The sequence below is a fragment of the Oryctolagus cuniculus genome, chromosome X (genome assembly GCF_051225735.1).
Source record: "Oryctolagus cuniculus isolate XC-2025 breed Fujian yellow rabbit chromosome X, ASM5122573v1, whole genome shotgun sequence".
In the NCBI taxonomy this organism is placed as follows: Eukaryota; Metazoa; Chordata; class Mammalia; order Lagomorpha; family Leporidae; genus Oryctolagus; species Oryctolagus cuniculus.
In genome coordinates this window covers 101497912-101519480 of record NC_142888.1, presented here as the reverse complement: position 1 = coordinate 101519480, position 21569 = coordinate 101497912, and the positions used below count along the sequence as shown (strand labels likewise).

The 21569-nt window shown below is 36.8% G+C and overlaps 1 protein-coding gene across 18 annotated transcripts in view; it reads right to left on the bottom strand.

The window, feature by feature from the left end:
- Positions 1–1258: 1258 nt before the first annotated feature.
- The window catches only part of STAG2 (STAG2 cohesin complex component), a 164978-nt gene continuing 144667 nt past the window's right edge, over positions 1259–21569 (bottom strand). For 9 of the 18 annotated variants that reach the window (XM_051826895.2, XM_089323669.1, XM_089323668.1 and 6 more), the window contains 6 exons: positions 18831–18959; positions 16258–16481; positions 13616–13805; positions 9944–10070; positions 7881–7958; positions 1259–3180 (listed from right to left, as the gene is read on the bottom strand). In XM_051826895.2, coding sequence (XP_051682855.1) covers positions 3157–3180; positions 7881–7958; positions 9944–10070; positions 13616–13805; positions 16258–16481; positions 18831–18959 — 772 coding nt within the window. In that variant the 3' untranslated portion in view covers positions 1259–3156. Of the gene's footprint in view, positions 3181–7880; positions 7959–9943; positions 10071–13414; positions 13526–13615; positions 13806–16257; positions 16482–18830; positions 18960–21569 lie in introns of all 18 variants that reach the window. The other 9 variants (XM_008273043.4, XM_089323666.1, XM_070066331.1 and 6 more) reach the window with 2 other exon arrangements.

Below are 21569 nucleotides of genomic sequence, written 5' to 3'. Positions count from 1 at the left end.
CACTGATGACTCAGTGCTTAGGCTCCTGCCACTCCCGCAGAGACCCAGATTGTGTTTTGGACTTCAGCCTTCCACCTGGCCCAGCCAGCCACACCTATTGCAGCGGATAGAAGACCTCTTTCATTAGATGAAAATGAGTAACTCAAAAAGGGAAGGAGAGAAGATTGCAGGTGCTTGGCACAGCAGATATACAGCTACTTAGGATACCCGTGTCCTATATTGGTGTGTGAGGACTGAGTCCTGTATCTATAACTGATCCAGTTTACTGGGGAGTTAGCAGGTGATGGCTCAAGTGCTTGGGTCCCTACCACCCACATGGGAGACCCAGATTTTCTCAGTACCTGGCTTCAGTCTGGCCCAGCTGCAACTGTTGTAGGCATTTTGGGGGTGAACCAGAAGATGGGAGATCTTTGTCTGCCTCTCTCTGCCTTTCAAATAAGTAAAATGGGGAAATGAGATTTAATGAGCAAACATTTAAACAGTGTATCATTTTGTGTTTTCATTTTTGTATGACCAATGCAGAAAATGTTTTTCTAATATGACCTACAAACTAGCCCAAATAAACATGCTAATATATGTCTTAAAAGTGTATCATGCAGACATAATGAAGAAGGAGATGGGAGAGGAAATGGGAGGTGGGATGGGAGCTAGGGGTGGTAGGGGGGAAAGAACCACTATATTCCTGAAGTTGTATCTATGTCAAAATGCATTCATTAAATAAAAATTTTAAAAAGAGTATCATGCAAAAATTGTTAACACACTGAAGAGAGTTTTTGTTAAGAATTCAATTAGCAAATTCTTGAAAGTCAGCCTTTACCTTCATACCATAAGCCCCTTATCTAAGATAGTTCAGGCTTTCAGACTCTTTTTCTAATTCAATCTACCTTGCTAGTTTCCTTCCTAGCACTTAGTCCCTACTGGATCTATGAGGGAGGAACCTCTAACACATACCTAGAACATAGCACACACTCAAATGTATCTTGAATGAACAATGTAGGCTTTTGAAAGTAAGTTTAATAATCCATACTAGATAAAAACTCAAGCAATAATGGTTATAGGTTCCTATCTTAAAGCAATAATCCAATTAGGGATTTAGTCTCATTTAAAAATAGGTATGATTTATTAAAAATATAAAATGGTTATGTTTTCTATAAATTATTCCCAATTGAACACATTAAAAGATGCAATAGATATAATTTGCATATCATTTATATCCACCCTCCCTCTTTGATTACAAGAGATAAAACATACAACACACTGTAGGTTTATTTTTATTCAAAAAGTTACTGTCTCAAGACATAAATACAAATCAGAAAACAGTACAATTAGGACAATAGAATGTGGAGGACAACAGGTTAGAGTAATATATAAAACATTTTTAGCTGGTTGAAAACAAAGCTGTAAGAACTGCTTTCACAAAGAAGTACTCCTTTCAAGAGTGAGAAAAAAAATCAACTTAGGTTTAAAATCATATATACAGTCCTCTCAGCAGTTCTAGTAAATGCAGTGGTGTGTGAAACAACATATGCAATACTTTTGCATGTAACAATATTTGTTGATGGAAAATCTGTTAGACAAGTCTCATTTCACTTGTTCTTAACCATGATTTAATAAAATAATTGTACTTCATCATGATCTTTTAGCTAACCTATGGTTTTTGGCTACCACAGCCCAATGCTTATTTGATTTCTGACTCTAAATACTGGAAGCCTTTTGGTATTCACCCATCTGAAGATATTCTTGTATTGCAAGCATATTAAGGCATGGAATGATTAAAATAATTTACCTCAAGAACTGAGAGACGACTGACAAAAGATACACATGTAATATAAGTTAATATTTTGTTTTAAACGATGTCTAGCTGCCTAAGCCTCGCAAAATGAGTTGATGTCAAAATGGCGAGTAGCCACTTTCTGTTTTAAACTAATTTATTTGTGAAAGGACATAAAATGAAGTTTAAAGCTTAGCTTTCAAAGAATATTATGGGTTATGAATTCTATTATCCCATCTAATTTACATACAGAGGAAATGTACTGTAACCTGTTAGAAGTATCTTTAACCTGAAGACTGCTTGCAAAGACAGATAGATAAAACAATATAAAATACAAATTTAAAAATCATTTTAAAGCATGAACACTCATGCTTTTCTATTTTTAAACATTGTTAAACTTTCAATATATTTCTGAAACCTCATAATTTTAAGTTGGAATTTAAAAGTAAGAAAAAACTAAACAAACTGCGCAATTATAAAATCAGCACCAATTTATATATATATATAATTTTATTTAAAATTTAGAACCCTATTCCCACACTCTAATAAGCTGTATAATTTTTGTTTAGAATTTTTCTGCAAACATACTACAATAAGCTTCTTTTATTTGGAGACAAAATACAGTGGCACTACTGGAAGGAATATCACAACATTACATTTTTATCTTAAAGGACAAGCAAACTTTCAGGGTTGATAATGGGATAAGCATGTTTTGAGACTGGTTACCTTCTGGCAGTTCACTGTTTCTGGATATTTCTGAAAAGTATAGAGAAGCTCTTGGATTTTAAAAATATCTTAAAATACATTTTAGATGAAAAAATTGTAAAAGTTCTGCTTATAAGTTTTATTTTTCTCCACAATTACAATATTCAAAACAAAGTTTTGTTGATTGACGTTTTAAGCATTTAAATTTAGAATGCTAAAAACAATTCTATCCTACAATTTCAGGGTCAGGGGAATAAACTTATCCTTAACTTTGTTTCTTGGATGTAAACAGAAATCCAGCAGAGGTCAACATTATTTAGTACAACCAGTAAATAAATGTGAGAGAATTTATATCTGTACCAAATGCCTCTTCAGATTGTTATCTTTTTTAAAAAAGCATGAAATAATTGATTTAAAAGCCAACTAACAGCGCATAAATAAAATATTTACTTTCTAAGAAAAAACTGTAGCTTATCATCAAATTGTTTACTTGTCCTTTACTTTATTCAGGCAAACAAAACTGCCCCTCGATGCACTTGATCTTGGTAAGCATAAGCATGTCATATTCTCCTTAGAGAAAAATCTGTACAGAATTTCACTGTATCTACCACACTTTATTTTTAAAATTTCCTCTTCCACTTAGAGAATGACTTCATCACAGATTTAATTGTGTACTGGTATTAAAACATTGACACCCCAAGAACCTAATGAGAGAGAAAGAAAAAAAAATGTTAAAATAGTCATTCATTTCTTTATAAATTATATCTGTAAATACTTAATTATAAAATCATGCTAATAAAACCACTTTGAAAATGTCCTGCCTCTTTAATTATATAATTGTAAAATGTATTGACCATTAGTAAATAACAAAATAACAGCATAAGGACTAATCATGATGCTACTTACCTCACAAATATAACTAAGAGTAGGGACTCTGATTTACTTATGTTTTTATGTAGTCCCAGTGCTCTGAATATAGGCACGTAGCATTTATTGAATTAACAAATGAATGTGCTTCCTGACATACTAGTATACTTCTGACATTCATTCACTGGAAAGAGTTCGAGTCTTTAAAACTAGGAAGTGGGCATAATTTTTAAAAAGATCTTTGAATAGGCAGACCAAAACAAATATCAAGAAAACAGGAAACTTTCTTTAGAAAACCCAGTCTGAGTCAATGAACGGACCTACAGATTTTAGGAAATTCTAAAATATGTATTGTGAAATTTGGACCAAATGACTCATCCCATTTCTCACCTATCCATTAGCCATAACTATCACACTACTCAGCCCTTGTCCTCCCCTTTACTATTCAACAAGGTTCAGGGTTCGCCTTTGTTGGATAGAGTCAAGAGTTCGGATGCCTAGAATTTTTGCACCCAAGAAGCCTAGATGATGTTTAAAGGTCACTTCTAGCCTTAACACTCAGTAAACTTAGTAAAGGAAAGGTCTGATGATGAATGAAAAGGTAAAAATCCTAATTAGCAATTCTCAAAGTGTGGCATGGAAGACAAATTCTTTCCTGACTATAGAGCATGTAAACACCTGAAATTGCTTTTATTGTTTTGCACAAATGAGGTTATAGCTTGGGCCTCCCTACTAAAACATTAAATTAGCTCAATTTTTCTGAACCTTACTTTACCAATTGTATATTACAGCTAATTCTAAGAAAAGAATTTCAACACAGGAAAAGAGCAACATTATTGACACTCTTCTGTGCTAACACATACCTATTTCTAATGTTTGCATTAGCACTCATAAACCCTTGAACACTATTTTAAAGTACAAACATCAAGCTTTGGCGTGTTGTAGCAATATTGACACAAAACAGCCATTATCACCATGGGGTAAACCAATTCCTCCCAGAAATAAAACCAGCTAAATACAAATATAATAAATAATATAATAATATCTTATTATAAGTGATATGCACTATAATAAATATATTACATACAACATAACATATTATAGATAATATAAATCTAGAATCTTATGTATATGTGATCCAAAGATGATTTGTCCGGAATTTATTACCACTCATATATGATATGAAAATCATGTTACAAAAGATATATTTAGAATTTAATTAGACACCTGAAATATCTATATTAGCAGAATTTAAGTTACTCAGCATCGGAGAATCTCATAAGCAGGCATTAAAGAATTTATATCCCTATTTTACTATTGTTTGGATGACTCACGTATCATAGGCTTGATTGTATCTTATTAAGGTAAACAGATCTTTATATTCAAAAATTTCTACTATTTCATTTTTTGATTTATGCTTGCTAATTTGAGTCAAATCTTAATGTATATTAAAAAATAAACTCAAGCACATCAAATATTTCTAAAGATAGCTGAACCTTTAAAGATTATTCAGTTGTGACTGCCGCCATCATGTGGTAATAGTATAAAACTACAGTTATAGGTACATGTGCTCATTTTCCTAGTGTTAGTAGCAGAAGCAGCTAAATTATCAAATTAAGAATAATAGGAGTTGGGGCTGGCACTGTGTGCAGTAAGTGTAGCCACGGCATCCCGTATGGGTGCCAGTTCTAGTCCCGGCTGCTCCTCTTTCCATCCAGCTCTCTGCTATGGCCTGGGAAAGCAGAAGATGGCCCAAATCCTTGGGCCCCTGCACCCATGTGGGAGACCAGGAAGAAGCTCCTGGGTCCTGGCTTTGAATCAGTGCAGCTCTGGCCATTGCGGCCAGTTGGAGAGTGGATCAGTGGATGGAAGACCTCTCTCTCTGTCTCTACCTCTCCTTCTCTTTGTGTGTATCTCTGACTTTCAAATAAATGAATAAATCTTTAAAAAATAAATAAAAGCATCTCAGTCATTATATATGCAATATACATAAGAATGTCAAAAACTACTGTAAATAGCATCATTATTAGATCGGTATTTTGGCCCTTACTCAAGTTGCAGTTTACTCTAAATGTTAACAAAAACAGATACCATTTATACTGCTATTTCATTATTTTAGTAATCAAAAAAACACCCTTTTCCAGGTAAGTAAGCAGATGCTTAAAGTTCTCCTGACATTAGCTGAGTACATGAAAAAAACTTGAAGATCTCTAACTGCCCACATCAATTCATTTCTTAATTACATTTTTTTGATGTTTCCTCCAAATGAAGTCTGATTTTAGTTTTGCTAAGTCTAATAGTAGAGACAGCGTGAGATTATTAAACCCAATAGAAATGGCATCAAATAATACTGGCTTCTGTACTTCTAAAGCAATACTCAAGATGCACTAGAATATCAATTCCTGTCTAAAGTTTTAGCACCAACTTCTAATGCAATAAATTTTTGGATAAATACACTTCAGTATACTTGCTAGAAAAGACTTTCTTTCAACTCTCATCATAATCACTACTCTCATATTTTATTAACAGATGGGGAAATACACATTCTTTTAGATTACAAAGAAAACCAAATACATCAATATGCATTTTCCACTATATTTATGGATACAGTAGGTCACCTACATACTAATAGAGCCTTACTACCAAAAGTGTGGTCTGCAGACCTGAAGAAGCAACAGCACTTATTAGAGATACAGCTCTTAGGACACATTCCAGACCTAGTGAAACAGAATCTAATGACTCAAAGGCACATCATAGATTGAGAAATACTAACTTAAAGACTCCAAGGTGGTCTGTCCAAAGATTTCTCTATCTCCTACTCTATGAAACTGTCCTTTGGGTCAAATGACTGATAATGTTAAAATGTTAGTGTGAATTAATTTGTCAAAATATTTCTAAAGCTATCTGAAAACACAGATTGGGGAGGGAATGACAGAAGTCAGGGAATAGGGGCTTGCATTGTGGTGTAGCAAATGGGGATGCTGCCCAAGATGCTGGCATCCCATGTGGGTACCAGTTCGTATCCCCACTGCTCCACTTCCAATTCAGCTCCCTGCTAATGGCCTGGGAGAAAACTTAAAGTGCTTGGGCCCCCTGCACCCATGTAGGAGACCCGGAAGAAGCTTCTATCCATTTCAGCCACTTGAGAGTGAGCCAGCAGATGGAGGATCACTCCCTCTGTCTCTTCCTCTCTGTAACTCTGATTTTCAAATAAATAAAAAAATCTTAACAAAAAAAGTTGGGGCATAAAGGCTAACCTCAGAGGATGGTGCATTAACTACCTGAGGTAGTAGATGTTAGGAGGAAGGACCATAAATGGTAGATAAAAAAAAAAGTGAGATGAAAGGGTACCTAAATGATATACTTGTTTAACAAAACTAAACACCTACTGTGCTAGGCAGAAATCAAAATGAATAAAACCATCACCACCTTAAGATTGGTCCCTATTGAGGGACCAGGACATGTAATAAAACCTATGTTACTAGGCCAATCTGGTAATTAGCACAATGAAAGTATACACACATTGTCAAGGCAGCAGAATATCTATCTTCCGGAAGGGTCAGCAAAAATTCCACAGTAATGGCAGAAGCGAGCATAGAAAGAATTCATTAGGAGGAAAATGAATGGGCACTTTAGGCAGAAAAACAAGTTTATACAAACTCAAGAGTCATGAAAGGGCACAGTGTGTTGGAGAGGAATTACAAGATTTGTATGGCTGGAGCACAGGAGCACAGAATACGTGTGGTAAAGTTAAGGTGGTAAAGGAGCCAGATCATGAAGGCTTTGTTTGCCAGGCTGAGGAGTTGGAGTATTTTTCTTAATGGCAGTGGGGAAAAAACTAAAAAGACTTAAAACTGGAAGAGCAGACCTGCATTTTAGAAAGCTAACCTCAGAAGAGATATGAAGGAGAGGTGGAGCAGTGAAATCAGTTTAAAGGCTCCACAATAGTCTAAGTGAAAACTGAGGAGGACTTAAAGAACGAAGGCATTGTCATTGAGAATATGTCACAAGGGACTTATTTGAGAGGTTTTTAAAAGAAAGAACTGACAAAACTCATTAATAACCAATTAAGTGTTGGAGGAGGATAACAAACCGTTCATTCGATGCATTTCAATACCCTATCTTCATTATCAACAACTTTGTTCAAGTTCTCATTATTTTTCACCATGCCTTTAATAGTATAATTATTTTCCTATTCATCCTAGATATCCATAAATACCAAGGAAATGTTTCTGAAGCCTAATTCTGATCATGCTGTTCTCTCATTTAAAATCTTTCAATGGGCAATCCAAACCTATAGAAAATGATCAAATTCTTTAATATTCATGTCCCAGTCAGGGATTTGAAAGCATTTTTAATTTGCTACCACTGCAACACCACCCTCTCCTTTCCCACCAAAATCCTGCCTGCCTGCCTGCCTGCTCTTTTTCCTTCACCCAATTGTTTTCATCCACTCTCAGTATGCTGCTCCACTCTTGAACCTTGAACATAGAGTTTTTGATTTTGTAATCCTGGGGTACATTTAAATTAAACGTACTGATTCATCCATAATTGAAGCAGGATCAAAGAAATCAGGCTTCAGTTCTGTTCTCTCTCGTCTGTTCTTTGATGGTGGCTAAGAAATAAAGGGAAGGAAGTTGTTATTTGCAGTATCTATAAAGCAGATATTATCTGAAAATATCCAGATTAATAATTATTAAGTGTTCAAATGGCCTATATGATTGCAAACATAACTTACAATATTTCCAATAATATATACTCAAACTACAAAATGCTTAAAGGCACAAAAACAATTCATTTGTAAAAAAAATTATTTTGAAAAAGTAATTTCCCAAATAGCAACATACGGGAAAACCCTTTTTTGCAATTTATTTTTAAAAAATCCTTCAAATCATTTTCACTAAAAGGTGCCAAATTATACTAAAAAGATGCCATATTTAACTATTTCTTTCATTTAAAGGAGAATACACAAGACACACTAAAGAGTAGAATCAAAAGATACAGCTTATACTAAAATCTCAGGTTTATTATTTATCAGTTTTGTCCCCTTAGACAAACAGTCAAGCTTCAATATCCTTAATTCTCTCATCCCACCTCATAAAGTTAAGTAAGATACTTGCTGGGGCCAGTGCTGTGGCACAGTGTGTTAAAGCCCTCGCCTAAAGCTCCAGCATCCCATATGGGATCCAGCTCCCTGCTAAATATGCCTGAGAAAGCAGCAGGGGATGGCTCAAGTCCTTGGCCTCTGCACTCAAGTGGGAGACCCAGAAGCTCCTGGCTCCTGGTTTCATAGCAGATAGAAGACCTTTCTCTCTAACACTGTCTTTCAAATAATTAATATAAGTCTTTAAAAAATAAGATATTTGCTAAAAAAAATGCAAAAGGGGCTGGCGTTGTAGCATGGTGGGTAAAGCCACCACCTGCAGTGCCAGCATGCCACGTGGGCACCAGTTCGAGTCCCAGCTGCTCCGCTTCCGATCCAGCTCTTTATTATGGTCTGAGAAGGCAGTGGAAGACGGCCCCAAGTCCTGGGGCCCCTGCACCCATGTGGGAGACCCGGAAGAAGCTCCTGGCTCCTGGCTTTGGATGGGCACAGATCTGGCCATTGCAGCCATGTGCCGACTGAACCATCGGACAGACGACCTCTCTGTCTCTCCCTCTCTCTCTGTAACTCTGCCTTTGAAATAAATAAATAAATCTTTAAAAAATGCAGAATTTTGTATTTTGTAAATTCTAATCATGTATATGATGTGGTTATTGATAAAAAATACATCTTTATATATTTTTAGTTTCCAAGTTCAAATAATTTTATTGTATTATCTTATATGGAAAAGTTGGCTCGGTAACAAGGAACTATAAAGTTAATGTATTGTTTTGATAATGGAAAATAAGTGGAAAATCATAAGATGATGGGGTATTTAAGTGAATCAATGCATATTTTTGAAAAAAAAAAAAACTAAATATCATTTGATTTTTACAATCAAACTAATATTAAGCAAAAATACGGCCTTTAAATCTACATATCATTAAATTATTTTTAAAGGCAAACAATTTTTATCATCTTTTTAAAATATTTATTTATTTATTTGAAGGTCAGAGTTACACAGAGAGAGAAGGAGAGGCAGAGAGAGAGAGGTCTTCCATCTGCTGGTTCACTTCCCAACTGGCTGCAATGGCCAGAGCTGCACCAATCCAAAGCCAGGAGCCAGGAACTTCCTCCTGGTCTCCCACGTGAGTGCAGGGGCCCAAGCACTTGGGCCATCTTCTACTGCTTTCCCAGGCCATAGCAGAGAGCTGGACAGGAAGTGGACCAGCCGGGAAACAAACCGCCCCCCTATGGGATGCCAGCACAGCAGGCAACAGCCTTACCCGCCACACCACAGCGCCGGCACCTTTTTATCATCTTAAACAGGATCTAATGCCCTCACCAACCTCATCCTCTTCTCCTTCCCTTCTTATATACATAAACCCCAGCAACTATTTCATTTACTCTTTTTGCAAAACACTCTTTTTCATGGCAAGTATTTCTCTAATAAATATGCAACTTGATTTCCAAATGAATTAAACTGACCATCTTGTAGCAATCAGTAAGTTTCTTACCAAGTCTATATCCATAGTGTCGAAATCCATTCCCTCATTTAGATCTTCAATCCTCCCTTCTGAGGACATCATGACATCTTCAACAATTGGCTCTTCATCATCTTCCATTAGGCTTGTACCACGCCGACTAGAAAAATATAAAACAAAGTCAAGATCTGAACCAAAGCTGTAACTACTAATATACAGGCAGCAACTATGTGGCTCTCTATATTCAAGTATAATGGAAAATGATGGAATTAAAGGTCAGGGAGAATGATTAGGCATTGATTATGTCATCAATGATGCCAAACCCCGATGTTCATGTTTGACTGTCTAAAATGATAAGGAGTTAATATTTCTTCTACATTATTTCAACACAGCTTGATAGTTCTGATATCCCATTTATAAAGTTCAATGAGAATTTCCCACATGGGAACATACAAGATACCTCAAATCCTTTTTGAAAGTAGGCAGGGTACAAATTAATAAACAAATATAAAACAGAGACCAAGAAATGGCATTTTCAAAATATATATATTTTTCATCAACATGTAATACTAATTTTAACTATCACTCACTCATACACTCAGTACCTAATTGGTACCAGGCACACATGCACTTACTCATTCAAACAGTGCCTACTATGTGATAGGCTTTTCCTATATCCTACGGATGCCCCAAAAAGAAAACAAAATATGAGTAAGACATGGTTCCTGCCCTCAAGGAGCTCACAGTCTACTACGGGAAACCAAGAAATTATGACAAAATGTAATAAATGCTACAACAGAAGTAGGCATCAAGTGTTTGAAGGATATACTGAAGGATGGAATTAATTCTTCCTTAGGGAGAAATGAGCCACACTTATGTTGAAACTTGGATTATTATGCCCTATAAAACTTAAAACTAAGATACACAGAAATGCAAAATGAAAAGAACAAAAGCTCTGTGTCATGACATAACTATGGTGAATAAACTAGGTTCACAAATTAACCCACATCAGCATAAAGTAGCCAATGTAATAGTGAAATTGAATGTGACTTCTCCCCCAGTTTGGCTGACACTGCCTTTTTTTTAAACCTAAAGACCTCCTCTGGCCATACCTCACCAAAAGTACCAGAATCCTAGGCATTATTTACTAAATTTACACACAATACTATGCTGTGATTTAATATATAAATAGGTAACAAGGCACAATATCATTCAGGCCTCCTGAAAAAATACGCTGAAATTGGACTTTAATTCTTAATTATTATTCTGGACAGTAAAAAACAATTTCACTGTATTTAATGGAAGTAATTGAGAAATGAGTATATATGTTTTGTGCACCATGTTAACAAGAACTAGAAATCCATTCTGCATTTCATTTGGAATATAAGGAGGATAACTTGTGATATAAACTATGAAAAAAAGAGAAAGATGATTTGGAACTATTTCCAGTTATAGGGTAGATAATTACAAAAAAAAATCACTGTATAACTAAAATATTGCAAAGTCCCAGGCAACAGACCACTTGTAGTCTTAGAACAACCAAAAGAATCCTCTGGCAAGGGTTATTTAACCGAAATCACAATCCCTTGTAATTGCCTGGGGAGGTTACCTATAATTAGAAGCTAATACAAGATGCAATCAAAAGAATGATAAATGGTACTGAGTAATGAGATGTTGTAGAGGATCTTGAGAATTGGTACAAAATTTTTAGGGGACAGATATAGACCAAATGACTGTTATGGTAGAATTCTGGCATATTTGGACTGCTAACTGGTTGGAAGCTAAGAAATGAGTTTTAGGATCCAGCATGAAATAAGAACAAGGAGAATGTGGCTACAGAAATGGAGAAAAAGAGAGTCAAGAAACAGTAAAGATTACGGCCCTATCAGCCAAGTCAAGATGGGAATCTATACATGCGACAGAGTATGTATTGTGTCTTAGAGACCACTATCAAGCTATCAAGACAGCTAATTTGAATTTATATTGGGAAAAGTGATCATTTAAGAAAAAAATGGGGGGGGGGGCACTTGGCATAGAGTTAAGGCACCACCTGCAGTGCCAGCATCCCATATAGGCACTGGTCTGATTCCCAGCTGTTTCGCTTCCGATTCAGTTTCCTGCTAATGCACCTGAGAAAGCAGCAGAAGATGACCCAGGTCCTTGGGCCCCTACACCCACGTGGGAGACCTGGAGGAATCTCTTGGTTCCTGGCTTCAGGTCCAGCTCTGGCCATTGCAGCCATTTGGGAAGTGACCTAGCAGATGGAAGATCTCTCTCTCACAAATAAATTTAAAAAAAAAAAAAAAAAAAAAAAAAAAAAAAAAAAACAAGGGAAATGCTTATCATTTAGAAACCAATAAAACTTGATAAATTATAAAACTTTAAAAAGAGGGAAACAGTTACTATCCCCTAGCATTAAAACATACCACATTATGTTACAAGTACAATGCTTTCAACTCAAAAATTTTATTAGAATCATCAAATTTTCCCCTGCATACCAAGCAAGACATATACAACATTATCTAAAGATTTGTCTGCTGTTTCTTTTATAGTCAAAGCTAAAAAAGATAACAGAAAGATACATAAAATTCTGATACAGAATTCAGTAAAAAATTATTTAAAAAGCAAACACTGAACAACTGTAGTCATTCATTGAACATTTTCATGTAGCACCTTTTATGAGCCAAACACTGACAGGCAATGAATGCAGTCCCTGCCCTTGAGGAGCTCACACTCTAGAGAAAGGGATAAATTCAAACAAATAATTATAATACAACATGGCAAGTGCTGTAAGAAATATGAATATATACAGTGTTATGGGAGCATCGATGATCGCAGCTTCACTTAAGGTGACACCTGAGCCTGTTCTTTTATGATGATTTCACCAGTTGCCAGGCAGTGAAATATGATACTAAAATGTAGGCAAGGGTCATACTTTCAAAGATCTTGCATGCCATGAGCTAAGGAGTTTGGAATTTATCCAGCAGTCAATGGGGAGTCATGGGAGGATTTTTAAGTAAAAAAGTTACATGTTAAGACTTTTATTCTAGATTGTAATTCTTGATGGCAGTGTGAATGATGGAGTGGTGGGAGGTTGTGAAAGGAGGGGTTTGGTGAGAAGATAAATGGGAAGTCTGAGGGAAGAAAACCAGTTAGAAAACTAACACAATAGTTCAGGTGAGAGATGAGGGCCTGAACTAAAGTGGGGAAATAAATTAAGATATGACAGAACTATACTTAAAATTCTGTGTACCAAAATAAACAAGGATTCATATTTAAAGTTTTCCAACAGATCAACCTGAGATTGGTTCTTCGGCTGAACTAGTTAACATTTAACTTAAAACTTCTTTTTTTTCTGTTGGAAAGACCAATTTTTAGTTCCTTGATTATTTCAGCTTAGTTACTTTAGAGAGTTTGCTGAAATTTTTAGATAAGGCACACATTAAAATGTTAAAATGAATTAGTGAACTTCCTAGACTCAGACAATAAGGCACTCTCACTTACATGGCATGCTGAAGATTAGTTCGCAGTTTAACATAGCTCACTGCTGCTCTCTCCTGCTGTTGCCTTGCTTCCTCTTGTTGTCTTTGAGCTAACATCCATGTTACCTGCGTGCTTCAAGGAGAATTTTATTCTTCTTTTAACTTAACTTTTCTCTATGTAATTAATAAAGTTCTAGTATAGAAAATGATCAAGTGTACTTACTTATAATCAAGAGGAGTTTGATGATGTTCAGTCTGCATTGGATAGACACTCATGAAGCTATCCTCAGGCCGTAATCTCTTGGGCTCTCTCATAATGGTGGAGGTGAGTTGTGGTGTCTGCATCATAACAGGGGTGTGCAGCGTCTGTTCTCTGCTTAACCACATACTGTCACTACTACTGCTTTCTTCGGCTGAAAAAGATAACAACAATGAAATTCAGTCACTAATTAGGACTAATCAGATGTCTAATATAATCTATTCAGGTGAATAGACTTCTGGTTGCTCTCTTTCCACATGCTAGTAGCTAGGAACAGGGGGACACAAGGGTGTATGGAAGACATAGTATCAGCCATACGGTTATGTAACAGTTTCAGAGGAAGAACAACCAGGCAAATACAATACTGTGTGCAAAGTGCTGGGAGAGATGGAGAGAGGGAGGAAAGGAGGAATGGGAGCAGTTAGAGAGATCACAACCAGCTACCCAGAAGTAACTTCTAACTATAGTAGGTACTGAGGCATTAAACACCAATGAAAGAATCATATTAATCTGCTGACATTTGAGCTACAAAAAGGGCCTTTATTATGGTTCAAATTAATAGTTTGCTATTCCTAGGCCATAAGATTGGCAATAGTGGCAAAAGACAACACTGGATAAAGAAGCAGGAATCTACTGTTGCAAAGTCTCATAAGCTGTGCTAAAGCGAGAGGACATGGCTGCTAAAGTTTATAAGGGAAGCAATTTGGTGAGATACATGTTTTAGTCAATGTACTGGCAGTGTGGACAGTGAACTTAAGAACACTGAGACTGGAAAGCAAACAGGCCAGTCAAGATGCTAGAGGTACAGCCCAGCTGAGTGAGATGTGCTAATAGCAACAGAGACAACAGGAGACTGATTCCCAATCTATGGGATACAGACTTCTGAGCAGATGAGAACAACTGCAAGGAATGTACATGTCCATATGTACATCAAGCACTAAAATTAAAAAAAAAATTATTTTAACACCTGCAAAAACTTTTTCCAAGTGCCTATAGATATTGCCATGATTAATAAAAGACAAATTAACATACAAGTGCCACTGAGTCAATGGGAGTTAAATCTTTTTTTATTTACTTCAAAGGGAGAGAGGGAAACAGGGAGACAGGAAGGGAGAAAGGCTAGGAAGAGAGATTAACTTCCATCTGCTAGTTCTCCCTCAACAGCTGGGGCAATGCCAGGACAATTCTGGGAACCAGGAAATCTATCCGGGTCTCCCACATGGGTGGCAGGGACCCAAGTACTTGAGCCATCACCTGCTGTCTCCCAGGATACAAATTAGCAGGAATCAGAAGCTAAGTCAGGATTCAAACCCAGACACTCTGATGTGGGATGTGCTCACCCCAAGTGGTGTTTTAAATATGTTGAACAAAATGCCTGTTTTGAAAATCATTGATTTAGAAGGTAAAAGAGCACACTGTGACTGACTGACTGACTCTGAGTTTAGAGGGAAACAATTTTATTAGAAGATTATGTAAGTTTTTAAGGAAAAAAAAGAGTGGGAAAAAATGTGCTAAACCCTACTAATAGATGGATTAGACATAAATTTTCCATTTTATGATACAGTTCTATCAGCCTTTAAGCTCCATTGTGTTTAGACTCCAGCAGTGCAACCAACTTAGCAGAATTTAACCTCCCTTCTTTGAACTTATTAATGCCTCAATTTCCACATCTCATTCCAAAAACTTGACTAAATAAGAACATTGACTCTGTAAAAATTTTATCTTGTTTGGTAACTTGTAAGAAGCTATCTAAAGATCAATTCCTTATCTGTTTCATGAAATCTAAGGAAAAGGAGAAATGTGATACCTAGCACAAATCTATAGCTATTGTTTATTAAGAAGAACATTTTAAGATTTACAACAATAAGCAGAAAACATCTTTTCATTTGGTAATTTCTCTATTTAAAACAGAGAACAATTTCCTTGCTAGCTTCCAGTCTTTGAGTTCTCCAAATTGAAGCTGCAGACATCGTAATCCCTGCTATATCCCGAGTTTGGATTAACTTGTTACTCAGCCAATACTAACTGCAACAAATTTTGTCAGCTATGCAGATCTGTTTGTAAGGGTCTCAGACAGGAAAAAATGTCCCCATGGGCCCATTTCAAACCAATCCTGGACAGTTAGCAGCCCAAGAGCATCAACACCGTAATGTATTCCTATCTCCAGTGTGAACTTCTATGAAGTGCTTCATGATTAATGAATGATCTCTTCACAGAAATCTAGAAGTTGAAACCTCTCTGAAACTGCTGTTCCACTTAAAACTAAATGATAATACTCAAATCTATTTCCCTGTGCATACAGTACAGCACAGTGATTAAAAAGCAGCCATCTAGAGTCAGACTGCTTGGCTCTCCTACTTACTATCTATGTAACTCAGGAGAGTTATTTAATCTCTGCTAATTTTCTCATTCGAAAAATGATATTGCACCTGAAAAGTTTTGAGACCTGAATGCACATAAATAAGATGCTTTAAATGACAATTTACACATAACTGATATATTATGTAAGCTATGACATCAAATATGAAATAAGGTAAACCTTAATGATAATTCTGTTAGCAAGACATTAGGGATAAATATATAAAGAGAATAAGCTATATCCTTACTGAGTGCTAGTTGCATTCCCTCAACCACTTTCCGTTTTCCGGTAGATGGTTTTGATTTTTTACTCCGCACAGTTGACCCCCGACTGCTGATTCCACTAATAACTGACATGGTGTCATCATCACCACCAGCTAGCAAAGAATTTCGGTAAGACATAAGTGGAAGCCACACATCTTCTCTTCGGAGTGACATCTGAAAGGTCATGAACTTTTCCAAGTAAACATACCTTAAAAAGAAGTAAAAATTGTTAATTTTGATATATAAAACTACAAAGTTCTATCAACTTTTAGCCGTATGAGCATGGATACATTACTTCACTATTCAATCTCGGCATCATCAGGAGAGTGATGAGCAATTATGTCTCTATCAAGACTTTCACAATGAATGAAATAATTCAGAGTATTTCAGCTTAACATTTGTTGAGCATCTACTAAGTCTTAGGCATGAGGAATAGAAGCAAAGTTCAATCAGTATGGTCCCTATCTGCAAAAAAAAGTTCAGCATGATGTAAATCATAAATGTATCTTTGGATTCAACTATGACAAGGCTTATATGATTAGGTAATTTTGCAATCAAAATTCAACTAACATTCATGTACTACTATGTGCTGGGCATTTTCTCTCAGATTCCTTAAAGTTCTGTGAGGAAAATCACTCTTCCCATTTTACAAATGAGGAAATAAAGAATAAGAAAAATTAGTAATGTGCCCATAGTGCTAAAAATGGGTAAGCAGCATAATCATGTTTCAAGCACCAGATTTTGACACAGAGTTCAGTAAGGCTAAACTATACTAAGAATAAATGAAGATAATTAACTAAAGTGCAACTCAGTATTTGCTGTCATTACAAAGACTAATTCTAATCAATTCCAACGTACCAGTTTAGAACACGAGACATCAATTACAAAACATACTGCTTTGTGTCAATGGTTCAATATGTCTTTTTATTTATAATCTACTTCAGTCATACACACGTCACAGTGTGGCCTGTGAACTGGCTACCAGTCTGAGAACTGTTAGTCAACTGAGCCAAAATATACTCATTGATTTACAAATAAATACTCACCACATAGCTTAAGAGAACATTACAGATAGGTAATCCTCACTAAAGCTATTCCCATTTCTCCTCCTTTTTGCCCCCAAGGTCATCACTAACCTGAATTTACTATTTCTCATTCTTATGCTTATTTTTGTACTTTTAATACAGAGTTGCCTTATGGTACAGTTTTGAACTTTGCTATTTGTATTCAGTGTTATGTTTTTAAAATCTGGCCATTTTGAGTGTTGTATGGTATTCCATTGTTTACCAATCTATAAATTATTTTCTAGTTGGTCAATATTTAGGTTGTTTTCTCCCTAATCAAATAATATGAATAGCTAACATTCTTTTATGGGTCTCCTTGTATAAATGTTCAAAATTTAATGTAGGTATCAACCTATGAATGAAAGTACTGGCTCATGAGGCAGAATTAAGCTGAATCTTTAACTTTACTAGGCACTGTCAAATAGCTCCACAAGATGATACAATTTACACTGTCACCAGCAATATATGGCCCTACTTGATCCACAACCTTGGCTAAAACTTGTGCTAAGCTGGTATGTAAGAAATGGTACTTCAATATTTAATCTATATTTCTATGATCAACAGTGTCTATGCAACGTTTAATACTAGTGGGAAAAGATTAGCTATACCATGAGGCATTCATATTTTTCTGCTCATTTTTACCTCAAAGTCAAGTGTGCAGGTGCAAAAATGATTCTGAGAACTTAAACACATTTTGAAGAACTCTCTTACAAGTCAACATTTTAGGAGGCTATCCCCAAAAAGTACCCTGCTTACATGGTCTTCTGAGGACAAGAACAATAAGGTAAAAAAATAAAGTAGGGATTTCTACTTTTTCTACTGCAAACATAACTCACGACACAGATTAACTAATCAGTTCACAATGGACCATAAATATTATTTCTCTTTTAAAGGCTCCCTCCTTAGTTGGGTTAAGGCAAGAATACAAGTGAAAATACAGAAAGGATTCAAGTACACCTCAGAAGCCACAGCTAGGGGCAACGATTATGAAACAGTGGTAAAGACATCAATTGGGACCCAATAGCCCAAGTGGGATTGCCTGGTTCTAGATCCAGCTCTGCTTCTAATCCAGCTTATTGCTGATGCACGCACCCTGGAAGGCAGCAGATGATGACTCATTGTGCTTGGGTGCCTGCCACCTGAGTGGGATACCCAGACTGAGTCGCAGGCTACTGGCTTCAGCCTGATCTAGCCCCAGCTATTGCAAGCATTTGGCAGTGAACGAGTATATGGAAGATCTCTGTCTCTAATATAAATAATTTTTTAAAAAGTCATAACCATACTAGGAAGGGAACTCATAAGAACAAATGCAATAGTGTGCACATAATGTAGTCATAATTTGTAAATTATATAAATCACTGAAGTATATAGTTTATACAGTCATGCAATCCTACAATTCTATGAAATGTGTATAAGGAAGTGAAACCAAGTCAACAACTGCTCTTAAGAATTCCAGAGTGAAATATAATAGGATATTTCTAGCAAATACATACACTGTTCTTTTGTCCTGTCGGAGCAGTTTAGAGGAAAACTCACTGAGAATATCAAGAAATGCCAAATTTAAAGGTGGATGGCTCTCCCCTTGTGGATTAGGCTCTTTAAAAGCAAATTCTATGCCATCTCTGCAAAAACAAAAATGGAGATAAAGATTATTTTAATAAAAAATTTAGTAACTAAGAAAGGAAATTTCACTCTATAATTTTCTTTCCACTACTATTTTCTTGGTCATGCTTTTAATTTGAGGAATAAAGAAAAGGAGGTTGTAGGTGTGAGAATGAGCAAATATTTATTTATTTAACATCACTATTCCTTTTTATTGAAACAAAAGACACAAAGACGGGTAGGCAGGCAGGCAGAAACACACACACACACACACACACACACACACCACACACAAACACATATCCACAGAGTTAGCCTTCAGATTGAATGTCATTTGGTATAGCTACATTTTTTTTTTGACAGGCAGAGTTAGACAGTGAGAGAGAGAGAGAGAGAGAGAGTGAGAGTGAGAGAGAGAGAGAGAGAGAGAGAGAGAGAAAGGTCTTCCTTCCATTGATTCACCCCCCAAATGGCCACGATGCTGTGCCGACCTGAAGTCAGGAGCCAGGTGCTTCTGGTCTCCCATGCGGGTGCAGAACCCAAGCACTTGGGCCATCCTCCACTGCCCTCCTGGGCCACAGCAGAGAGCTGGACTGGAAGAGGAGCAACCGGGACAGAATCTGGCGCCCCTACCGGGACTAGAACCGAGGGTACCAGCGCTGCAGGCAGAGGATTAGCCAAGTGAGCTGCGGCGCCAGCCACTGCATTCTTTATTTAGTGTTCCTTCCCACAGAAAACAACCCAAATTGTCTGGTAAAATAATCAATACAGGGGCCAGTATTTTGCTACAGTGGGTTAAGCTGTAGCTTGTGACACCTGTATCCCATATCACAGCAATGGCTCAAGTACCAGATACTCTGTTTCTGATCCAGCTTCAGGCTAATCTGTCTGGAAAAGCAGTAGATGATGGCTCAAGGACTTGGACACCTACCACCTATATGGGAGACCCAGATGGAGCTCCTGGCTCCTGGCTTCAGTCTGGCCTAGCCCTCATTGTCATGGCCATTTTGGGAGTAAACCAGCAGAAGGACAATCTTTCCCTAAGTTATCTCCCTATCACTGCACCACTCTGCCTGCCTTACAAATAAATAAATCTTTAAAAAACAGTAACACATTCCCTCTATTTCCTAAGATATAAAGGAGACTACCCTAACACATAGGATTAACTTTAGAAAATAGTGATTCATGACTATAACTCCACTTAAGAAAAACGTTTCAAAATTCAACCCCAACCAGGACTCAGACTAACTTTATATATGTGGCTATAAATAACTCTTCTGATCTTGAAATCCCAATATCATACTGTATTAAAATGTTACTGGGTAAGACATAATCAAGGGGCTGGTGATGTGGTGGTATAGAGCATAAAGCCACTGCCTGCAGTCCTGGTATCCTAAATTGTCACCAGTCAAGTCCCGGTGGCTTCACTTCTAATCCAGCTCCCTGCTGTGGACTGGGAAAGTAGTGGAAGATCAGACCGCCTAAGTGTTTAGGCCCCTGCACGCAAGCAGGAAACCCGGAAGAAGCCCCTGGCTCCTGATTGGCCCAGCTCTGGCCACTGCGGCCGTTTAGGCAGTGAACCAGCAGATGGAATACCTCTCTCTCTGCCTCTACCTCTCTATAACTTGCCTCTCCAATAAATAAATAAATCTTTTTAAAAAAAAACCCACTAGCCAAAGGAAAAAAAAAAAAAGGACAAGACATAATCCAGATGGAATTAGGGAGGAAAAGAAGGTTATCACATGAAAAAAGTCCATGAAAAAAGTCATACAACACTTCTCAAAATCATTTTAGGGGCCGGTGCTGTGGCATAGTGGGCTAAGTCTCCACCTGCGGCACCAGCATCCCACATGGGCACCAGTTCATTTCCTGGCTGCTTCTCTTCCGATCCAGCTCTCTGCTATGGCCTTGGAAAACAGAAGGCAGCCCCTGCAACTGCACGGTAGACCCAAAGACGCTCCTGGCTCCTGATCGGTTCAGCTCTAGCCATTGTGGCCAATTGGGGAGAGAACCAGCAGATGGAAGACCTTTTTCTCTGTCTCTCCCTCTCTCTGTCTGTAACTCTACTTCTCAAATAAATAAAATCTTTAAAAAGTAATAGTTAATGTGTGGTCCTTAAATATTACTTAAAATTAACATATATATTAAAAGGCATAACAGTGATTTTGACAGTTTGAGAATATGGTGAAAAGGAGGGTGAATTAATGTTAGGAGAGGTATGGACAAAGCTTAAAGAGCAGAAAGTTTTCTGCAGAGACATATAAATTTTTTAAATGAAGTTATTTTTTTCTCTGCCACCCAAGTGGTAGACCCAGATGGAGTTCCTGGCTCCTGGCTTTGGCTTGACCAAAGTCCAGCTGTTGCCAGTATTTGGAGAGTGAACCAATGAATGGAAGATCTACCTCTTTGTCTGTCACCCTGCCTCTCAAATAAATAATCTTCTTAAAAGGAACAAAAGAGGATTAAGAGAGAGAAAAAACAGGGAATTATAAATGAAAGTCCCAAGTTCGATTTTCCTGGAAAAAAAAAAAAAAGCAAGGTTCTTTAACCCAGTTACGAAATACAGGGCTTTAATATCTAAATGTTGATTACATTAAAGCTCTGCAATGTATCTGGAATTAAAAATTATA